General features: G+C 37.3%; 1 protein-coding gene across 1 annotated transcript in view; it reads left to right on the plus strand.

Annotated features, from left to right (window-relative positions):
* Nucleotides 1-17109, plus strand: part of LOC150084658 (uncharacterized) — a 350037-nt gene that overhangs the window by 20595 nt on the left and 312333 nt on the right. Inside the window, exon 2 of the mRNA XM_090375393.1 lies at nt 15683-15855. Within this exon, the coding sequence (XP_090231519.1) occupies nt 15683-15855 (173 nt within the window). The remainder of the gene's footprint in view (nt 1-15682; nt 15856-17109) is intronic.

Below are 17109 nucleotides of genomic sequence, written 5' to 3' on the forward strand. Positions count from 1 at the left end.
GATTTGTCTCGGGCTTCCTCGAGAAAGACTTTTAGAAAACATCATAACGAATTTGAAAAAAAAAAAAGACTAATGGATTGTGAACATTTAAAAGCATGTTGTAGCCAATTTCAAGAGAGGAATAAATTACAATTTCTCAATTTTTTGGAGCCAGATTACTGGAATATTGAAGAAGTACTAGTTCCATGGAAAGCAGCTGAAGAACAATTGCTCGTATTTAATGACATTTTTAATTACCAAATTGATATTAATGATTATCGAGATTTCTTGGAAAACGTTTTAAAAAATTCCCAGAATTATGCAATTCCTGAAAGTGTTCAAAGAGCTAAAAATATTGTCAGAACAATTGCTGTAAGTTCAGCAGAAGCGGAAAGGGGTTTTTCAAAGATGAACATAATGTTCAGAGAAGAGAAGTCACCTAACTGTTTCTAATATATCAAACACAATGACTATTAGTCTAATCGGCCTACCTCTAAAGGAATGGGATCCTACTCCTACAGTGGTTAAGGATAGATCACTCAGCCAATGATGCTCGGATAAAAGCGAAGAAAATTGCAAGCGAGGATACCAATCAAGAAGCAATATGGAAATATCTTAAATAACAGTTTTAGTTTTTTGTCAGGTATTCTTTAATATTTTTTCATTAATATTTTAAAACTCTTTCTTATAGAGGTCCACAAAACATAATCTAGTTTTGTGGACCTCTTTTATTGTTCTTATTTAAGTATTAACTGCATGAAATAATAAACTACCTTTCGGTATATAGTTTTTTATACTTAGAACGGTCATTAGGGCAGCGAACCGGTTGTTAAATTATTTGAATCCCACCACTGGATAAACCTAGTCTTAGGGATAAACACACTAAGACTGAGGCAGTCTGAGGGGGGCCCTATTCTAAAGATCAGCCACTAAAACAAATACAACTATAAATACTAATTCAATATCAACTTCATCGGCATTTTCCGTGCGAAGCGTACTCGCTACATCGGGTCTTTCTCGAAACACTTGTGTAATACTAAAAACACTAACGCATTTTAAGTGAGCCATGACATTATAAGAATCGAATATTAGAAAAGGATTTTGTGGAATCAGACCATGTATTAAGTGGTTCCATTTGTACAATAAAAGTTAAATGATAAACAAAAATAAAGGATAAAAGTGGGTTTTTGCATAATAAATAAATTAGGACAGCTTCCTGAAATAAAGGACTGTCCTTTATAATAAAGGATGTAGGGATACCATATACTGAATTTCAGCCTTTCTATGGAAAAAAAAAAAAAAAAAAAAAATATATATATATATATATATACAGGGCGTCTCAAAAATATTAGTACAAATGTTTAGGGAAGGTAATTAACATCTAAAGGAATGTGAATCGCTTAGGAACCCATAACCGGAAATGTCACCGTAAGTCGGTAGATGGCACTGTTCATCAGTTTGCGAGAGGAAAAATTTCTGGTTTACTTATTTAAGCAGTACTCGCAGCACGAAGAGCATGCATCGATATATGAACTGTGAGCTGGCAGACATGCACCTAGTGTATTGCCCTCTGCTAATCCATACACTAGACATGCACCTAGTATAATCCTACTACCCGCACATGTGCCATTGCCTCTGCCTTATGAGTGTCTCGTTGCAGTGTATAGCGTGTCTGGCACGACGATTCCTTACACTCCTTTCATCTCCAAAGGGTTCAGTTACTGCTACCCCAAGGTCATCCTGCACGTGTGGCTTTTGCGCAGTGAATTCTCCAAGAAAGTGTTCAAGGCTTAAATTTTCCAGCCTATGTTTTTTGTTCACAGATGAGGCTTATTCAATCAGCACAATGCTCATGTGTGGGCTCGCGACAACCCACACGTGTGTGCGCCCCCATGCAGCACAACATCGCTTCGCAATAAATGTGTAGGCAGGTATGCTCGGTGACTGCTTAGTCGGCCCATACTGGTTACCATCCCGCATGAACTCCGCTAAATATCGGATCTTTCTTGAACAAGTTCTACCAGGGTTACTTGACGATGTTCCAGCAAATGTGAGATGCAACATTATGGAAGGTGTGTTCGTGACCATTTGAACAGGCGTTTTGGGCATCGATGGATTGGCCGTGGTGGACCCGTTGCCTGGCCCCCATGCTCACCTGATTTATCGAGCCTTGATTTCTTTCTGTGGGGGGGGCCCTCAAATCTATCGTGTATGAATCGACTGTGGAGACGGAAATGGATCTCGTGGCGAGACTCGTCTGCACTGCTACTACTGTCAGAAACTCCAGGTGTTCGACCGTGTCTGCCAATCCATGCTGAGTCGGTGTTACACATGCATAGTGTCTCGTGGCGAAACCTTCGAGCAACTGTTGTAACATCATGAAATGCATCCATCTCGTACTCCATTGTTAATATTATGTCAAATAAATGTTTGCCACTAATTACTGTCTTGTGTTATTTCTGCTTCTTGTGCCTCTGCTACTACTTTCCCGTGACGTTTCCGGTTATGTGTTCCTGTGCGATTCACATTCCTTTAGATGTTACCTACCTCCCCTAAACGTTTGTACCAATATTTCTGAGACACCTTGTGTATGTATATATATATATTTTTTTTTTTTTTAAGAAGTTTGATATTTTATTTTGTAAGTTTAGTTCAAAGAAGTCAATATATTTAACTTATATTTTGTACGTGAATATTTTTTATATATAATAAAATTTCTGTATAGTTTCTGGGGGTGAAAAATTCCCTCCCCCCAGATGTCTTGCATTGGAATGCTAAAGATCTAGTCACTTTATCCTACATATATCTTTACCTTCCGGTATCCTGCATAATAGAAATCTGTGGAGAATATTCTTGTTCTCTGAGAATGTTTTTTTACCCACTTCATTATCCCTTCCACTTTTGAGGTGACTTACAAAACTAACTACAGTTGATTCTGGTTATTTGGGACACATCGGGACTAGTGCATTTTGGCCCGATTAAGTAGCTGCCCCAATTATCCGAAGTTTCACGTAAATAGTTAAAAATACAATGTATCCCCTCCTTTACAATTAGTTCATTGTGCAGTCAAATCACGTTACGACGAACTCACCATAGTAAAGTACCGTTCACTATTTGATGTGTAGTAAGCGCCGGTCATTGTGATCACGTTCGTGAATTGAATTTTAATTCAATTAAACAGCGATTCTAATTAGCAAAAATAGGATATTAAGCACAAATTTACTCTTTATTACCTTACCAATTAAAAAATTAAATGATACGTGAAATTCGGAAGAATATACGTGAAAATCGGAATAATTAATACGCACTGTAATATGTACATACTAACTAAACTAGTTGACATTTTTGTTCACTGACATTTGTGGGTGGGGGTTAAAATTTAAAACAGTAAAAAGATAAGCAATCAATAACAAAAAACACGGCACACACAAATTGCAAGTAACACAATATACGCTGCCAAGTGAGAACGGAGTAACGAGTTACAAAGCTTTAAAAATAGGAATGAAGAGAAGATTCTGAAAATTATTTTTTTTTATATAATTGAAGATTCCACGAAAGTGTAAACACATTTCACCATAATAACCCACAGAATTCCAGCTGTCGGTATTATCGCAAATTCAATAAGATTGAGTTTACTATCCGTTTATGAAAGATTGCACTAACAGAAAAGCCCAGTAAACAGGTGACTGCTAATTGTTTTATGGTTGTGACCTCCAGAAATCCGACCAAACTACGTGGTATGATCAGAGACAATCGCAGGATAATCTCCGGTACTGAAGTCTCCTGCCCCGATTAAACAGCATTTTGTCCCAATTAAGCTAAGTAAACCCTGGCTATTTTCTCGATTGGTTTCTGTTTTTTAAGATTTGCCCCGATTAACCGGTGGCCCAAATAACCGGAATGCAATGTATTTGTTTCTGCAAAATGAATTCTGTGCCATTTTTTTCAGTATTTTCTTGAACCCTAATTATATTTTCTTCTGGTTGCTTTCCCTTTATAGAATACTATAATGCAAAACATTTTAATGACTATTCGAGACATCAGTTGTAATATGTATAGTACAGGTTCAACAATCATGTCTCTAGAGAAGTCATTGAGATCCATAAAGTCAAATACACTCTCATATATATACACTGGTGTTCAAAGAAAGTGCATAACCCTTAAAATTGTAATTGTCATCTGAATAATGTAAGTATATATGAGAATATTTCTTACAGATTACATCAGATAAGATTGACACGCGTAGGCGATGATGTAATATTGCATCAACTGTTACTTTCAGCTATATAAGCACGCTCTGCAAGAGTTGCTGTCATTCCCTGCTTGTGTGAGGATGACAAGTTACATGCAGTCAATGCCACGGAGAAACAGTTCTATTGTTATATTACGTGAGGAAGGACGTTCTTCCCGTCATATTGCTTATAGAGTTTTTTAATCAGTCGACAGTGAGTAGATTTCTTTCCAAACCAAAGAATACTGGTTTTGATGATAGGAAAAGAGGAACTGGATGCAAATGAGTCTCTACGTCAAAAGAGGACCGCATTTTGAAGTGCTTATGCCTTAAAAACCGTAAAGTTTGTTCGTCTGAGATGAAAAGAGAACGGGAAGAATATACACGAGTGGTAGCAAGTGCAGTAACAGTCAGAAGATGCCTATTCAAAAATGGAGTTGTAGCCCGGCATCCTAAGAAGCCCTCCTCACACAAAAAATGAAAAAGGCCTAATTAATTTGGTATAAGGAGCATGTCAAATGGTTCCCCGAGCAGTGCAAGTCAATTATTTTTCTCAGATGAGAAGAAATTCAACCCGCATGGCTCTGATGGAAGACAAACTATTCGCTGTAGATGTGGTGAAGAATGCCGTGCAGACTGTGTGGTGTCTACAGTAAAATTCCCTACCAGCTAAATGATATGGGGGTGGAGGGCATTTCGTATCGCAGAGTAGGTCACCTGCAGTTTATAAAAGGTTCCGTAAATGTCAATAGATACCTGGCTATATTGGAAGGCAAATTGCTGCCAACCATTAGAGAACATTTTAACCTGCAAAGTAACTGCATCTTTCAGGATGACTCTGCTCCTTGTCATCATGCGAAAAGTGCAAGTAGGCACTTCTGTTGTTACTTTAGCTTCATTTCTGCATTACAGATTTGACAGTAATGTCTTTACATTTGTTACAGGTTGAAAAATGGTTGGAAGAATGGTCCATTACAACTCTTAGCTGGCCAGGAAACAGCCCTGACCTGAATCCTATAGAGAACCGTTGGCATCGTGTGGAATCTGCAGTTGCCAGAAAGAAACCAAAGACATTTCGTGAATTTCAGGAAGCCATAATTCCTGTTTGGAACCACAAACTATCAATTGATTTTGTCAATGCCTCGATGGTGTGCTGCCATTTTAATATCAACTAAATATTAGTTTGCACCTGGTGAACTTTTCATTTTGTTTTCCATTTAAAATGATAAACTGAAGCAAATTGAGGGCTTGTGATGACATTTCAGCCATAATTGTCGTGTTTACCAAAACTGTTGTATAAAGGTTGCAAATGCTCATTTTGGAATATTTTGATAGCACCTGTAAAATATTACTTAACTTTGTCTTAACTATTAATAAATATCTTTTGTTTATATTTCTATTTGCGATGCTAGTCATTAATGTAACATACCAAGCCAAAAAGATTAGAAATGTGAAATTCCTCGGCGATGCACTTTCTTTGAAGAACAGTATGTGTGTATTAGTGATAAACAACTGTTAAGAACAGTTGTTTATCACTAATACATAAATAAACAACTGTTGGGTGTGTAACGACCAACCTTACACACCCAGTAAGTTCAGTATTTTTAATGACTTTTTCTACACTCTTTATCTTTATACTGTCTTTTTCTATTTTTTCCCGTTACGTAGAACTATTAGTGTACTATGAACTCTCCGTGTATCCTCAATTCCATCGCTATTTTCGCCTTCTTTTGACCATCTTTTCCTCTCCCCAAGAATTTTACCATTCCCTATACCATTGGCTTGTCTACACTTTTCGTTCAAGCTTCTAAGAATTTTAATTTTCTACCACATTAACTTAACAACCTTCCGCACATCACATTTGTATTATATTTCACTTTACACTTTTGTAAATTTGTATTTATTTTAATTTACGTGATTAACTTTATTTTTACACTGCGTAGGGATTACCTTGTCTATTAATATTACGATAAAGGCTGCATATTTGCTTCCCCCTTTTTGTAATACTATAGACAAGGTTGTAAACGCAGTGCCTGGTACATGGTGAGGAGTAGTCCCCTGATGAATTTCTTGACTATGTATCATTTTTTCATCTAAAATATTCAGATATTGCATATTTGCCACCCCCTGATTTGACCTTTTGCAAAATTGCCCTCCCATATCTGAATAGACTACCACTGTAGCCGAGTGGTCAGGAGTGGGAGTGCAGTAGCACACGCTCTTTGAGTAGACCGGGGTTCGAGCACCTGACTGCTGAATACGGTCGATCTGCCAACCCGCACTGGACCAGCGTGGCAGATTATGGCCCATTTCCCTTAGCATGAATTGTTGAGGAGGCTTCAATCCTGCAGTGGGTTGATAATGGCTGCAGTCTGAATATAGTGTTTTTCTTTATTTATTTATTTATTTGTTATTTTTTATTATTATTTTTTGCTACCTCAGTCCCAGTTCATTTTTGAACTAGGTTTTTCAAATTCTTTCACCTGTTTAACCACTACTTCACTTCCTTTTTCGATTATTCCTCAATCTTCTCTTAGTTCAGGTACCTTGTGTACTTTTCCATTTTCCCAGACTTAATCTATTTTACAAACCACACATTATATATATGTATAATGTGTGTCTGTGTAATGCCATTCTGATTTTTGGGAGGTTACAAAGCAAAAGAAATTTGCTAAACATTGGTTTGCATTTTTAGTAATGAAGTTATATTCACTTTTAATTATAAGTTTCATGATATTACACTTTTATCTTTTGTTTGACTGTTTATAAAAAAAGTTTTCATTAATATTTCTGAAATCATAAGTTTCATATACAGGGTGTCCAGGCTAGAGGTATCCAAAATTAATGGCTTATAATGCGAGATTCACTCATTATATTTTCTCAAGCAAAAGCACAATCGATAGGAAATCTCTCCAAGATTTGTTTCGTCACACTGTCAAGGTCACTAGTGCAGGTGCATCACCAGTAGTTGCACATGAGCAAAAATGGCATAAGACTGGCTATAGCCTCAGTTGAGATGTGGACGCCACAGCAGGAGGTGCAGTGTGTGCTTTGGTAAGGCGGCATGCACAAGGGGAATGGAATGTGGATCCTCCCACATCCAAATCCATTCTTCAGACAGATAAGACTAAAAGAGACAGGAAGTTTTCATCGAGATGTTACCACATTTTTGAACAACACTTAACTGGATAACCAATTACAAAAAACAGTTGGCAAACCATAAGATGGAAGCTTGTTGAGATGTCAAGGGCAACTGCTTGTGTTTCACCAAACTTTTACATTGAATTTGTCCATAAATGGGTAACATAAACCAGAATATCTCCAGTGGATCAACATTGAAAGAATCCATACTGGCAATTGTTGAACCAATTGAATCAATTAACTGGCAGTTAATTGATTTCACCATTACTTTAGAAAGAGTAGAAGTAATTGCAATGGGACGATAATTGGATGGGAGGGATTTGTCACCCTTTTTAGGAACTGGCTGGATATGAGCAAATTTCCAAGCAGAAGGAAAAACACCTTTGGAATAAGAAGTTGAAAAAACGCAGCAAAGAACAGGAGCACAGGTTTTGAGAACAATTAGAGAAAAACAATCAGGACATGGAGCTTTCTTAGCATCAAGGTTCGTCAAAATCCTTCTGACATCCTTTTGACAAAAGACCACAGGAGGCATTGAATGGAGCGTGTTGGGAATGGTGGGAGGTGTTTTACCAAGATCATTAATACATGAGTTGAAAAAAAAATGGATGCTAGCAGGTCAGCTTTATCTTTGGCCGAAGTGACCACAGAACCATCTGGTTTTGACAGAGGTGGAAACAGAAATCGGCAAATGTTGCGGCCAATAGCTTTGGCAAGAGACCGGAATGCTCGGCTACCATTAGGGCAAGAAGCATGTTTTCTGCCCTTAGCCTGTTCAAAATATAGTTAGGACTGATTAATAACTGTTTTACAATTGTTGCGAGCTTTGGTGTATGCAGAAAATGAAACTGAAGAATTGGAAACAAGCCAATAATGATATGCAACATTCTTCTCTTAGCACATTTATTGAAAAACCAAGGTTTAGATAAAGGACGAGAGTTTAAAGTGGAGTGGGGGATAAAGGATTCCATTCCTACAAGAATAATTTCACGGACACTGACGTTGACATCAGAAGTTTTGAAATAGTAGTCCGACCAAGGAAAAGAAAAGAAATCTCGCAGATCATCTCATTTTGCATTCTTGTAATGCCAAAAAACACAAGGTTGGGAATAATCACAAGATAAAGGCTTCATTGGAGAAGAGACAATCACCAAGTTGTGATCTGAGGTGCCTGAAGACCACTCACTTCGATTGTTTACTTAGAAGGGTTTTTGCAAGAAAAAGATCAAGTGTGTTGGCCCTACGGTTAGGATTGTCTGGTATTCTTGTAGGTAAATGAACAATCTGTACAAAGTCATTAGTAATTGCAAAAGCCTCAGCATCACGACGAGCTGGGTCGGTGTGACTAGCAAATGGAAGCCAGCTGGACTTGTGAACATTAAAATCACCAAGGAAAATTACCTCACTGTTAGGAAAGTTGAACTGGAGAAATTCAAGTTGCAAAGAGAGGAAGTCGAAGAGCTCCAAGTGCTTAGTGGAGTTGGGAGAATGGTAGCGACAACAGATGAATTTGATGAATGAGGTAGAGATATTTTAAGCCAGAGAAGATCGAAAAGAGGAGATTCCAGATTAACAAGTCTCTGACAGGGAATATTGGAACGGACATATGCACAAGTACCACCTTTGAGGTGAAAGGAATCATACAGCGAATAATTTGGGCAACTGAGATGAGCAGTAGTTGAATCAACCAATAACTGAGATTCTGTCAGAAAAAGTACATGGCATTTGGGAGACTGCAAGTGGAAATGGACATCGTTGAAATTAAAATTGAGACCACGTATATTTGTGAAATGAATTAAGAAGTGCTTGGGAGGTTTAGATCTTTTTGCAGATAAGCTTGTTCTATTAGTTTGACAGTTCATGGTGTATTCAATGGTAAGAAAAAGTGGGTGGGACAGTAATGAAATTTTTGGATATGGCGTACATGTGGTAAGATTATACCCAGATCCTTGACATAACGTGGCCTCGACAATGCGCCCCGCATACACACTACTCGGACTCCCTCCAGTCTCTATCTGGTAGATTAGAGGTAGCAAGATTATACACTAGCTGATCCGGAAGCCTCCTAGAGAGTTACCAATAGGTTCAGTCCGGTGTACTAACTAGCGGCCGGCCTGCGAACACCGTTTTAGAGCTGTACCCTCGAAATGTAAGGAATATTGGATCTCGCCACGACGTTCATCATAACCTCAAAAGTCATCAGTCGTACTGCATGAATTTGATAGAATGATGGAAGAGATGGGGAAGGGTTGACTGGAACTTAGCTCTGGAGACTAAACATGTGTTCCACCACTTAAAGCCTCCAATAAGCAAAACGGTGGTATTGCACCAGTTCATGAGAGTCATCTACCACCTAGTATTGCTTGGTAACACAGAGGGGGGGCCATTCCTTCATGTGTTGTGGGGGCCACAACTCGACCCCTGCTTATGTTGGTTCACACCTGGTTGGTCACTCACAGTGTGCTTGTGTATGGGGGTTATACCCAGGATTACTAACAGTCCTACCATCGTGAAGGTGCAAGCAGAGGATTTGGCTGTCACAGACCATCCGGACTTCACCGAAATTGGGTCCACTTGACTTGGGGGGTCACCCGAATATCAGTTCCATCAGTGTTTTAGAATCCTAGGTAGCAAGTACAGCTTGTCTGGCATATCTGAGAAAATGTCTCCGACAGCCTCAAAGGACCAGTCAGCAATGATAGAAGTTAGGTGTTCCCACTGAACTGTCAGTTAACAGTGATCAGAGCATGCCATGAAAACAGTCCCAAAGCCACCACTTCCAACCTGCTGAACACAAACAGTGCATCCAAGTACCTCGATCTCATGTTACTTTCTCCAAATGCTGATATGCCAATCAGTATGATTGAGTTGGAAACAGGATTCATCAGAACAAGTAATAGATTTCTTCATGTTTGGAGTCTGGCTTCTTGTGTTTCGCAGTGAGTATGTGTACCTCTGATGGCTATCAACTATAGTCTATACGAGCTAATATTATTGTACAGTGCATCTGGATATTGGTCTTGCTATTCATTCATTGTACTGGTTGGTTAGCTGGACCACTGTGCTGTACTGTTGCTGTGTTACAGCCACATTACTGTGGCTGTTCCATGTGTGATCTTTGCCTGGTTGTTTGACTGCTGAATGGTAGACTCATGGTGCCTCAGAAGAACAGGAGCTCTTAACATGTTGGCTGTTTTCTAGATACTGGCATCTTTCCCTCACAATCATTCCACATTCAAAGTTGAAAAGATCTCGATGCTGGTCCATTCTTCCTCACAGACTCAAAAATTGAGTGCACACATGCAAATTGTCTGTCCCCAACTTTGAGCCTTCACTAGCATCACAGACCAGTCCCTACACAAAGGGGCATTTCTAATGCAACCAACAGTGTATATGCCGAGCTATCAGTGGTATAAAATAAATTGGGGTGGGAGACCCCGTCCCCATCACTTTGAAGTCGAAGCAGATCATTATTAAAACAGTGTGAGAGAATTTTTTTTTTATATATTGCAACCTCAACCGATCCTTCGCCGATTTGAAGCCTGGTATGTTTTTTTCTTCTTTCGATGTGAAACTTCTTTTAGGCATTCGTTTCCAAAAAAGACCTGTTTCATCTATGTTAAAAACTTGTTGAGCAGTATAACACCCCTCTTCAATAATTTTGATAAGTTCTTTTTTGATAGTTTTTGCTCCTTCTTGATCTGCACTTGCGGCTTCTTCCTGTATTGCTACATTGTGTAGGTTATAGTGCTTTTTAAATCTATCAAACCACTCCTTATTGGTGTTAAATGGTTCCACAGTTTTTTTGGGGTGAGCTTCCTTAAAATCTTCATATAGGCTCTTCGCTTTTTCTTTAATAATAATTGAACTTAATGGAATTGTGCGTTGAATATTATCTTCAAAAAATTATTTAGAAGTTTTTATTATTATTATTATTATTATTAGCCATATGGTGCAAGGAAGCCTGAGGCTTATGCTGCACCAGCCAAAAAAAAAAAAAAAAAAAATCCCTGAGAGAGAGAGAGAGAGAGAGAGACAGAGAGAGAGTCAGAAATAGAAAGGAATCACCAAGAAAGAGAAGAATGATGATATCCAGCTCAGGACCCTGGGATTGTTTGTTCATTTCAATCATAATAGTTGACTTAGCCCTAGTCAATTTAGTTGCCAGCAGGGGAACAGCTGTTTTTCTGGCTGCTAAAATTGATTCTTTATTTTTTATAATTGTTCTTACAGTTGAACCTGCCCGTCCTAAATTATTGCACATATCCACTTGGTGTTGACCAGAATCGATTCACTTTAAAATGTCTTTAATTTTCAAACTCAATGTTTTTTTTTACCTTTCCAGTCTTTGTACCGCGTCCAGATGTTGCTTTTTCATTCTTATCCACCATAACTCTCTGAAAATGTAACTGCGTTGCACTGATTGTGATATGATGTTCGAGTACAGTAAACTGTCTGTATGTCTACCACTGTATATACTGAATGATGACTAGAATCCTACTGGCAATTGAGCTGAAGACAGCGACAACAAGTGTTTTTATTTTTCTGGAAAGTTTGATTTTACCTTGTGGTAAAATCAAATGGTTGTACAATAATCCTTTATTGCATGAAAAGTACTGTAATCAATTATGGTGGAAAACTGGAGTTTTTCATCTTTTTTGATTACAGATTTTTCTGATTGTACGAGTATATCTGATATATAATAAAGGGATAGGTGCATTATAGCCAAAGCAGCTTATGCACCATTAAACTCCCACAACAACCAGCCAATCAATTATGGTGTGAGTCGTGGAGAATATTTTGTGCTTCAAACGGATGGAAAGTGCTTGTCAGTATTCCATCTGGAAATAATGTTGGCTAAGGTAAAGAAAGTCAACACGAGAACGACGAGAAACGCCGGATAACTTACACAGAAAATTAGTTTCCCAACATCGGACTCTAGCGCTGCTCGCTCGGTAAACAGACGGTAGGTGTTATCAGTCTGGAGCCGATATTGAGAAGGATATATTGATTGACAGGTAGGCATGGCAAATGATGAAATGATTGGTGGTGGGCATGACAGAGGATAAGCTACTGTGTAGTCATTGGTTGGCATTATAATGTGTATTTTTGAGTAAAGAATGGTGCATAATAGTTTTGTAATGAACGGTAAACAGGTAATAGTAGCAATGAATCTTTTAAAGATGGAAGAAATTTGTAATGAAAATAAAATGTTGGTTGATTTTTTGATGAAAACTAAATTAATAAAAGTTTCGTTCTGTTCATTTTTATGTTTTTGATTATGTTTTTTTTTTTCTCATTATTAAAAGCAGATTTTTGAAGTTCATGAGTGTTTTTACTATACTGTTGATTTAGGTTTGGTTACGAAAAAAGGAAAAGGTTTCTTTATTTTTCGTAACTTGATCTTAAATGGTAGGTTAAGAAATAATAGAAACAGTTTCCTTATGTTTAGTGACCTAACCTTAAACGTTAGGTTAGGAAATAATATAAGAAAAGAAAGAAAGAAGCAAAAAATATTGATTGAGGTGTTGATTGACGTTATGATATGTGTGTATCCACACAAGTGTCTTTAAAAATAAAAGTACAGTAATAAAAAAAATATTTTGTTTATTTTTGTTAAAAAATAAACAATTTATGCGCATGATTCTAAAGAGAAAAGGTTAAGTTACCCCTTCCATTTTGGGAGGGGTTCAGGCTCCCATGGGATTCAAGTGGAGGTAACCTGACCTTTTTTGCCATTAGGGCATACTATTGAACAAGAAAATAAAAATACAGTCATAAAAAAATTTATCTTTTTATGAATGTATTTCTAAATATGACTGTGATTCTAAAGAAAAAGGTTAAGTTACCCCCTTCATTTTGGGTAAGGTTCAAGCTCCCATGGGAATCAAGTGGAGGTAACCTGACCTCTTTTCACCATTATGGAAAGTGTTCATTAGAGCAGGTTACCATTAGTGCTTCTGAGTGCTACTAAAATGATACTAACCCGATGTTATAGTGTGTTGTGTTCGCTCACTAATCAGCACATCATTTTCCCTGCCTCCTGTCAATCAATATATTGTTCTCAACTTTGCTCCAGACCGATAACACCTACCGTCTGTTTCCCGAGCAATCAGCGCTAGAGTGCTGTATCGGGAAACTAATTTTCCGCGTAAGTTATCCGACGTTTCTCGTCGTTCTCGTGTTGGCTTTCTTTACCTTTGCCATAATGTTAAGTAGCATGAAGACAATAACAATAGGTATTTTATTATGTTATGTTACCGAAAGTAATTCGTTACGGTGGGGGAATGTAAACTTCTTCTAATAGATGTATTTTCCAATATTCCCAAAGGGGATAATCTCAAGGCAATCCAGCTGAGAAGATAGAATGGAGTACATATGGCCATTTGGACAGTAAAACAAACAAATTTTCTGTACTTCGGGATGACCATACTGTCAGAGGAGTTCAGAAGATAAGAGAATACAAGCAGCAGCACTGCATTTAACACTCGTGGGGTTGATTGTTTGAAATAACCTTTTCACAAGTTATAGTTCCCAAGTAAAACAAAAGAAGAGATAAGAAGTAAATCCATTTTTCAATCGGATATTTCTTTCTATTACAGGTCAGAACAGGAAATGCAGACTTAATAACAGAATATGACACTGGATGGTGAATTTTTTCAGCTTGTGTACTAAAAAAGAATTTCTCCGTTGAAACTTTGTGATAACATCAAATCCACACCAAGAAAAGAGCATATTGAAAGTTTCAATTTTTTACATAGAGTAGAAATTATAAAAATAATTAGTTAATTTCATGATGGTTATTTTCTCCTTTTGCCAAAAAAAGGCTTAAAAACGGACTTGACTGAAGCAGGGTTTGTCAAAAATTCAATCTTTACACTAGTAAAATAGCATTATAGTGAGTTGTGTTTTTTTTTTTTTTTTTTTAGTTAGTTGTTGGTGCATCGGCTTCTGTGGCCATAATACACCTCCCAAAGTTTTTGCAGTACTCTGATCCAAGCCCGAGGCGGGATTCGAACCCGTGACCTTTGGGTTGCCAGGCTGGCACTTTACCCACCCGGCTAGCCCGGTCGGCAATATAGTGAGTTGTGACACATTATAGTGTGATATGGGTTATAATATAAGAACAGCGAATTAGCATAAAGCGAACCACGTTATAACGAGCGACTGCTGTATAGCAAATTAATGATAAATAAAGTTATTTTTACATATTTATGTAAAAATAAGAATAGTTTAGTTGTATTAAACATAAAACTTTGAATTTTCTTTTCAGAAAACCCAGTATTCATACATATATACATACACACAGAACCATATACAGTATATATGAGTCAGCAAAATTTTTTTAATTTTTGATGAGATCCGTAAATTTTTTTTTTTTTTTTTTTTTTTGAAAGGGTCTGTAGATCTCAATAGTTTGGTAACTACCACTGAGATAGCAGGTGGTCTTTAGTCAACACACAGACAAGTGTTAAAAATTGTTCCATTGTTTACTTCTATACAAAATCAATTTTGAAAGTTTTCATGTAGCTAAAGGGCATTGTATTATCTATGCACTAAGAGTTGAGTTTTTTGCTTAATATTTATTGAAAACTGCTTAACCTCTAGGTAATACTAATTGGTATACCTCTGAAATCTGGCCTCTCTTAAACCCGAAGTCAGGTTTTAAAGAGGTTACTGTATTTATAATTTATTACATATATGAACCAGGCCTCCATAGCCGATTGGTCAGGAGCAGGAGTGCAGTAGCACACGCTCTTTGAGTAGACCGGGGTTCAAGCCCTTGCTGCTAAATACGGTCGATTTGCCAACCCGTATTGGACCAGCGTGACAGATTATGGTCCATTTCCCTCAGCATGAATTGTTGAGGAGGCTTCCATCCTACAGTGGGTTGATAATGGCTGCAGTTTACCTTTTTTACAAATATGAAATATTTTTACGCATATATATATACATTTGTTTATCTTGATCAGATGAAAACAGTGAATGACATTCATCAGTAGTTAAGTTTTTCAGTTTATTTCTGGAGTTTTTGAAAAGTGGCTTTCAAGACAATTTCACTTAATTTCACTTTGTCAAAATAAGAAGAAAAAAAATTACATTTAAGAGTATTTATATATAAGGCTTGTTATTCAAAGTTTATTGACTACGCTTGCTCCTCAGTGCTGGCTGCTGGTGGAAAACTCACTGCTGGTCCATGCATGTTTAGGAAATTTATTTTGAAAGGGTTAACAATTTCATTAATGTACTGTAGGCATATGGTGATTTCTTAATCGCTTTGTGTAGTAATTGATCTTTACTTTCTAAAAACATTTTATGCATTCGTTTCAGGAGAAGTGTTAGGAAGTCTTTGTCAGCTGCTAGGACCTTCAGTATATGAAGAATGTAAAGATGCTGTGCTTGATTTAGTTAAGAATAATTTAGAAAGGGAAGCTTCTGATGTCAGCAGTGCACAGTCAGCAAATTCAGAGCAGAGCGAAAATCAGGGTGAACAGTTGCAATTAGTATGCATTTTCAGAAATCTTATAATAGTGTGTTATAGTTTGTAAATAGCATAATGAAAATAGATATTGCATTCAAACTTTAGCACTTTGACTTTTTATTATGTTATCAGTAAATTTAAACTACAGTTAACTCATGATTTCTAAGGGTGGGAAGAGGAAGCAAATATAATCAAGAAACAAAATGCAGAAGTTTCTTCGATTTTTGTCATATGCTTTTTCAGAATAAAAATGCCAAATGGAATTTATAAAATCATTTACAGAATGTTATTGTGTTACTGTAACTTTATCAAAAGTACTGTATGTCTTATTTCGTCTCATCTGCTGACAACCGATAGCAAAATATAACACGTCTCCATTATGTGGATGATATTCGAATGTTTTAAATGATGTTAAAACTCGATGTTCTGATACTTGATTTTAAAATAAAAAATTAAGCAGTTATACTCTTATTAATGCACAGAAGATCTGTGCGGTAATAAGGAAACCATTTAACAAATAATGCTCTGATATTTGAAGAAAGGGTCTGTGTGCAGTTTGTTCCACATATGTTAACAGATAGTCAATAACAGGTGTGCGTTTAACACTGCAGAAAACTCTTTGAGGCTACTGAAAACAATGCCAATCATTATTAGTGAAAAGACATGGTGTTTTCAGTTGAATTCCATGGCAGAGTGGAAGTTGATAAACTCACCCAAAGCCAAAATAAAGCTCTTCAAGAAAGGTCAAAAGTCAAAACTGTGTTCATCACTTCCTACAATAGCAATGGAATTGTGCATAGAGTTCATGGCCAATGGTCAGAGTGTTACTACTGCCTACTATTTAGCCATTTTGAAATCTCACAGATTGTTTTAGAGTATCTGTCATGTGCAGCCTCAGTATGGAGAAGATGGCAGTTGGCTCCTCTCGCACCACAACGTACCATGCCACAAGGCTCTCGTTGTTCGGGGGTTTTGGCCAGCAAAAAAGTCTTTGTGTTTTTGCACTCACTGTATTCACCAGACTTAGCCCCGTGCAACTCCTTTTTGTTCCCAAAGCTCAAGGCACCACTGAAAGGCTGTTATTTTTATGATATCGACACTATTCAAAGAGCTGTGATGAGAACGTTGAAAAAGTATACCAGTCACTGCCTTTCACCAGTTGTCTCATTCGCTTTGTGAACATTTTTTTTTTTTTTTGTAGTTGTTTGCGCATCGGCTTCTGTGGCCATAATGCACCTCCCAAGGTTTTTGCAGTACTTTGATCCAAGCCCGAGGC

The sequence above is a fragment of the Mastigoproctus giganteus genome, chromosome 6 (genome assembly GCF_048544385.1).
Source record: "Mastigoproctus giganteus isolate SK-2022 chromosome 6, ASM4854438v1, whole genome shotgun sequence".
Classification (NCBI taxonomy): domain Eukaryota; kingdom Metazoa; phylum Arthropoda; class Arachnida; order Uropygi; family Thelyphonidae; genus Mastigoproctus; species Mastigoproctus giganteus.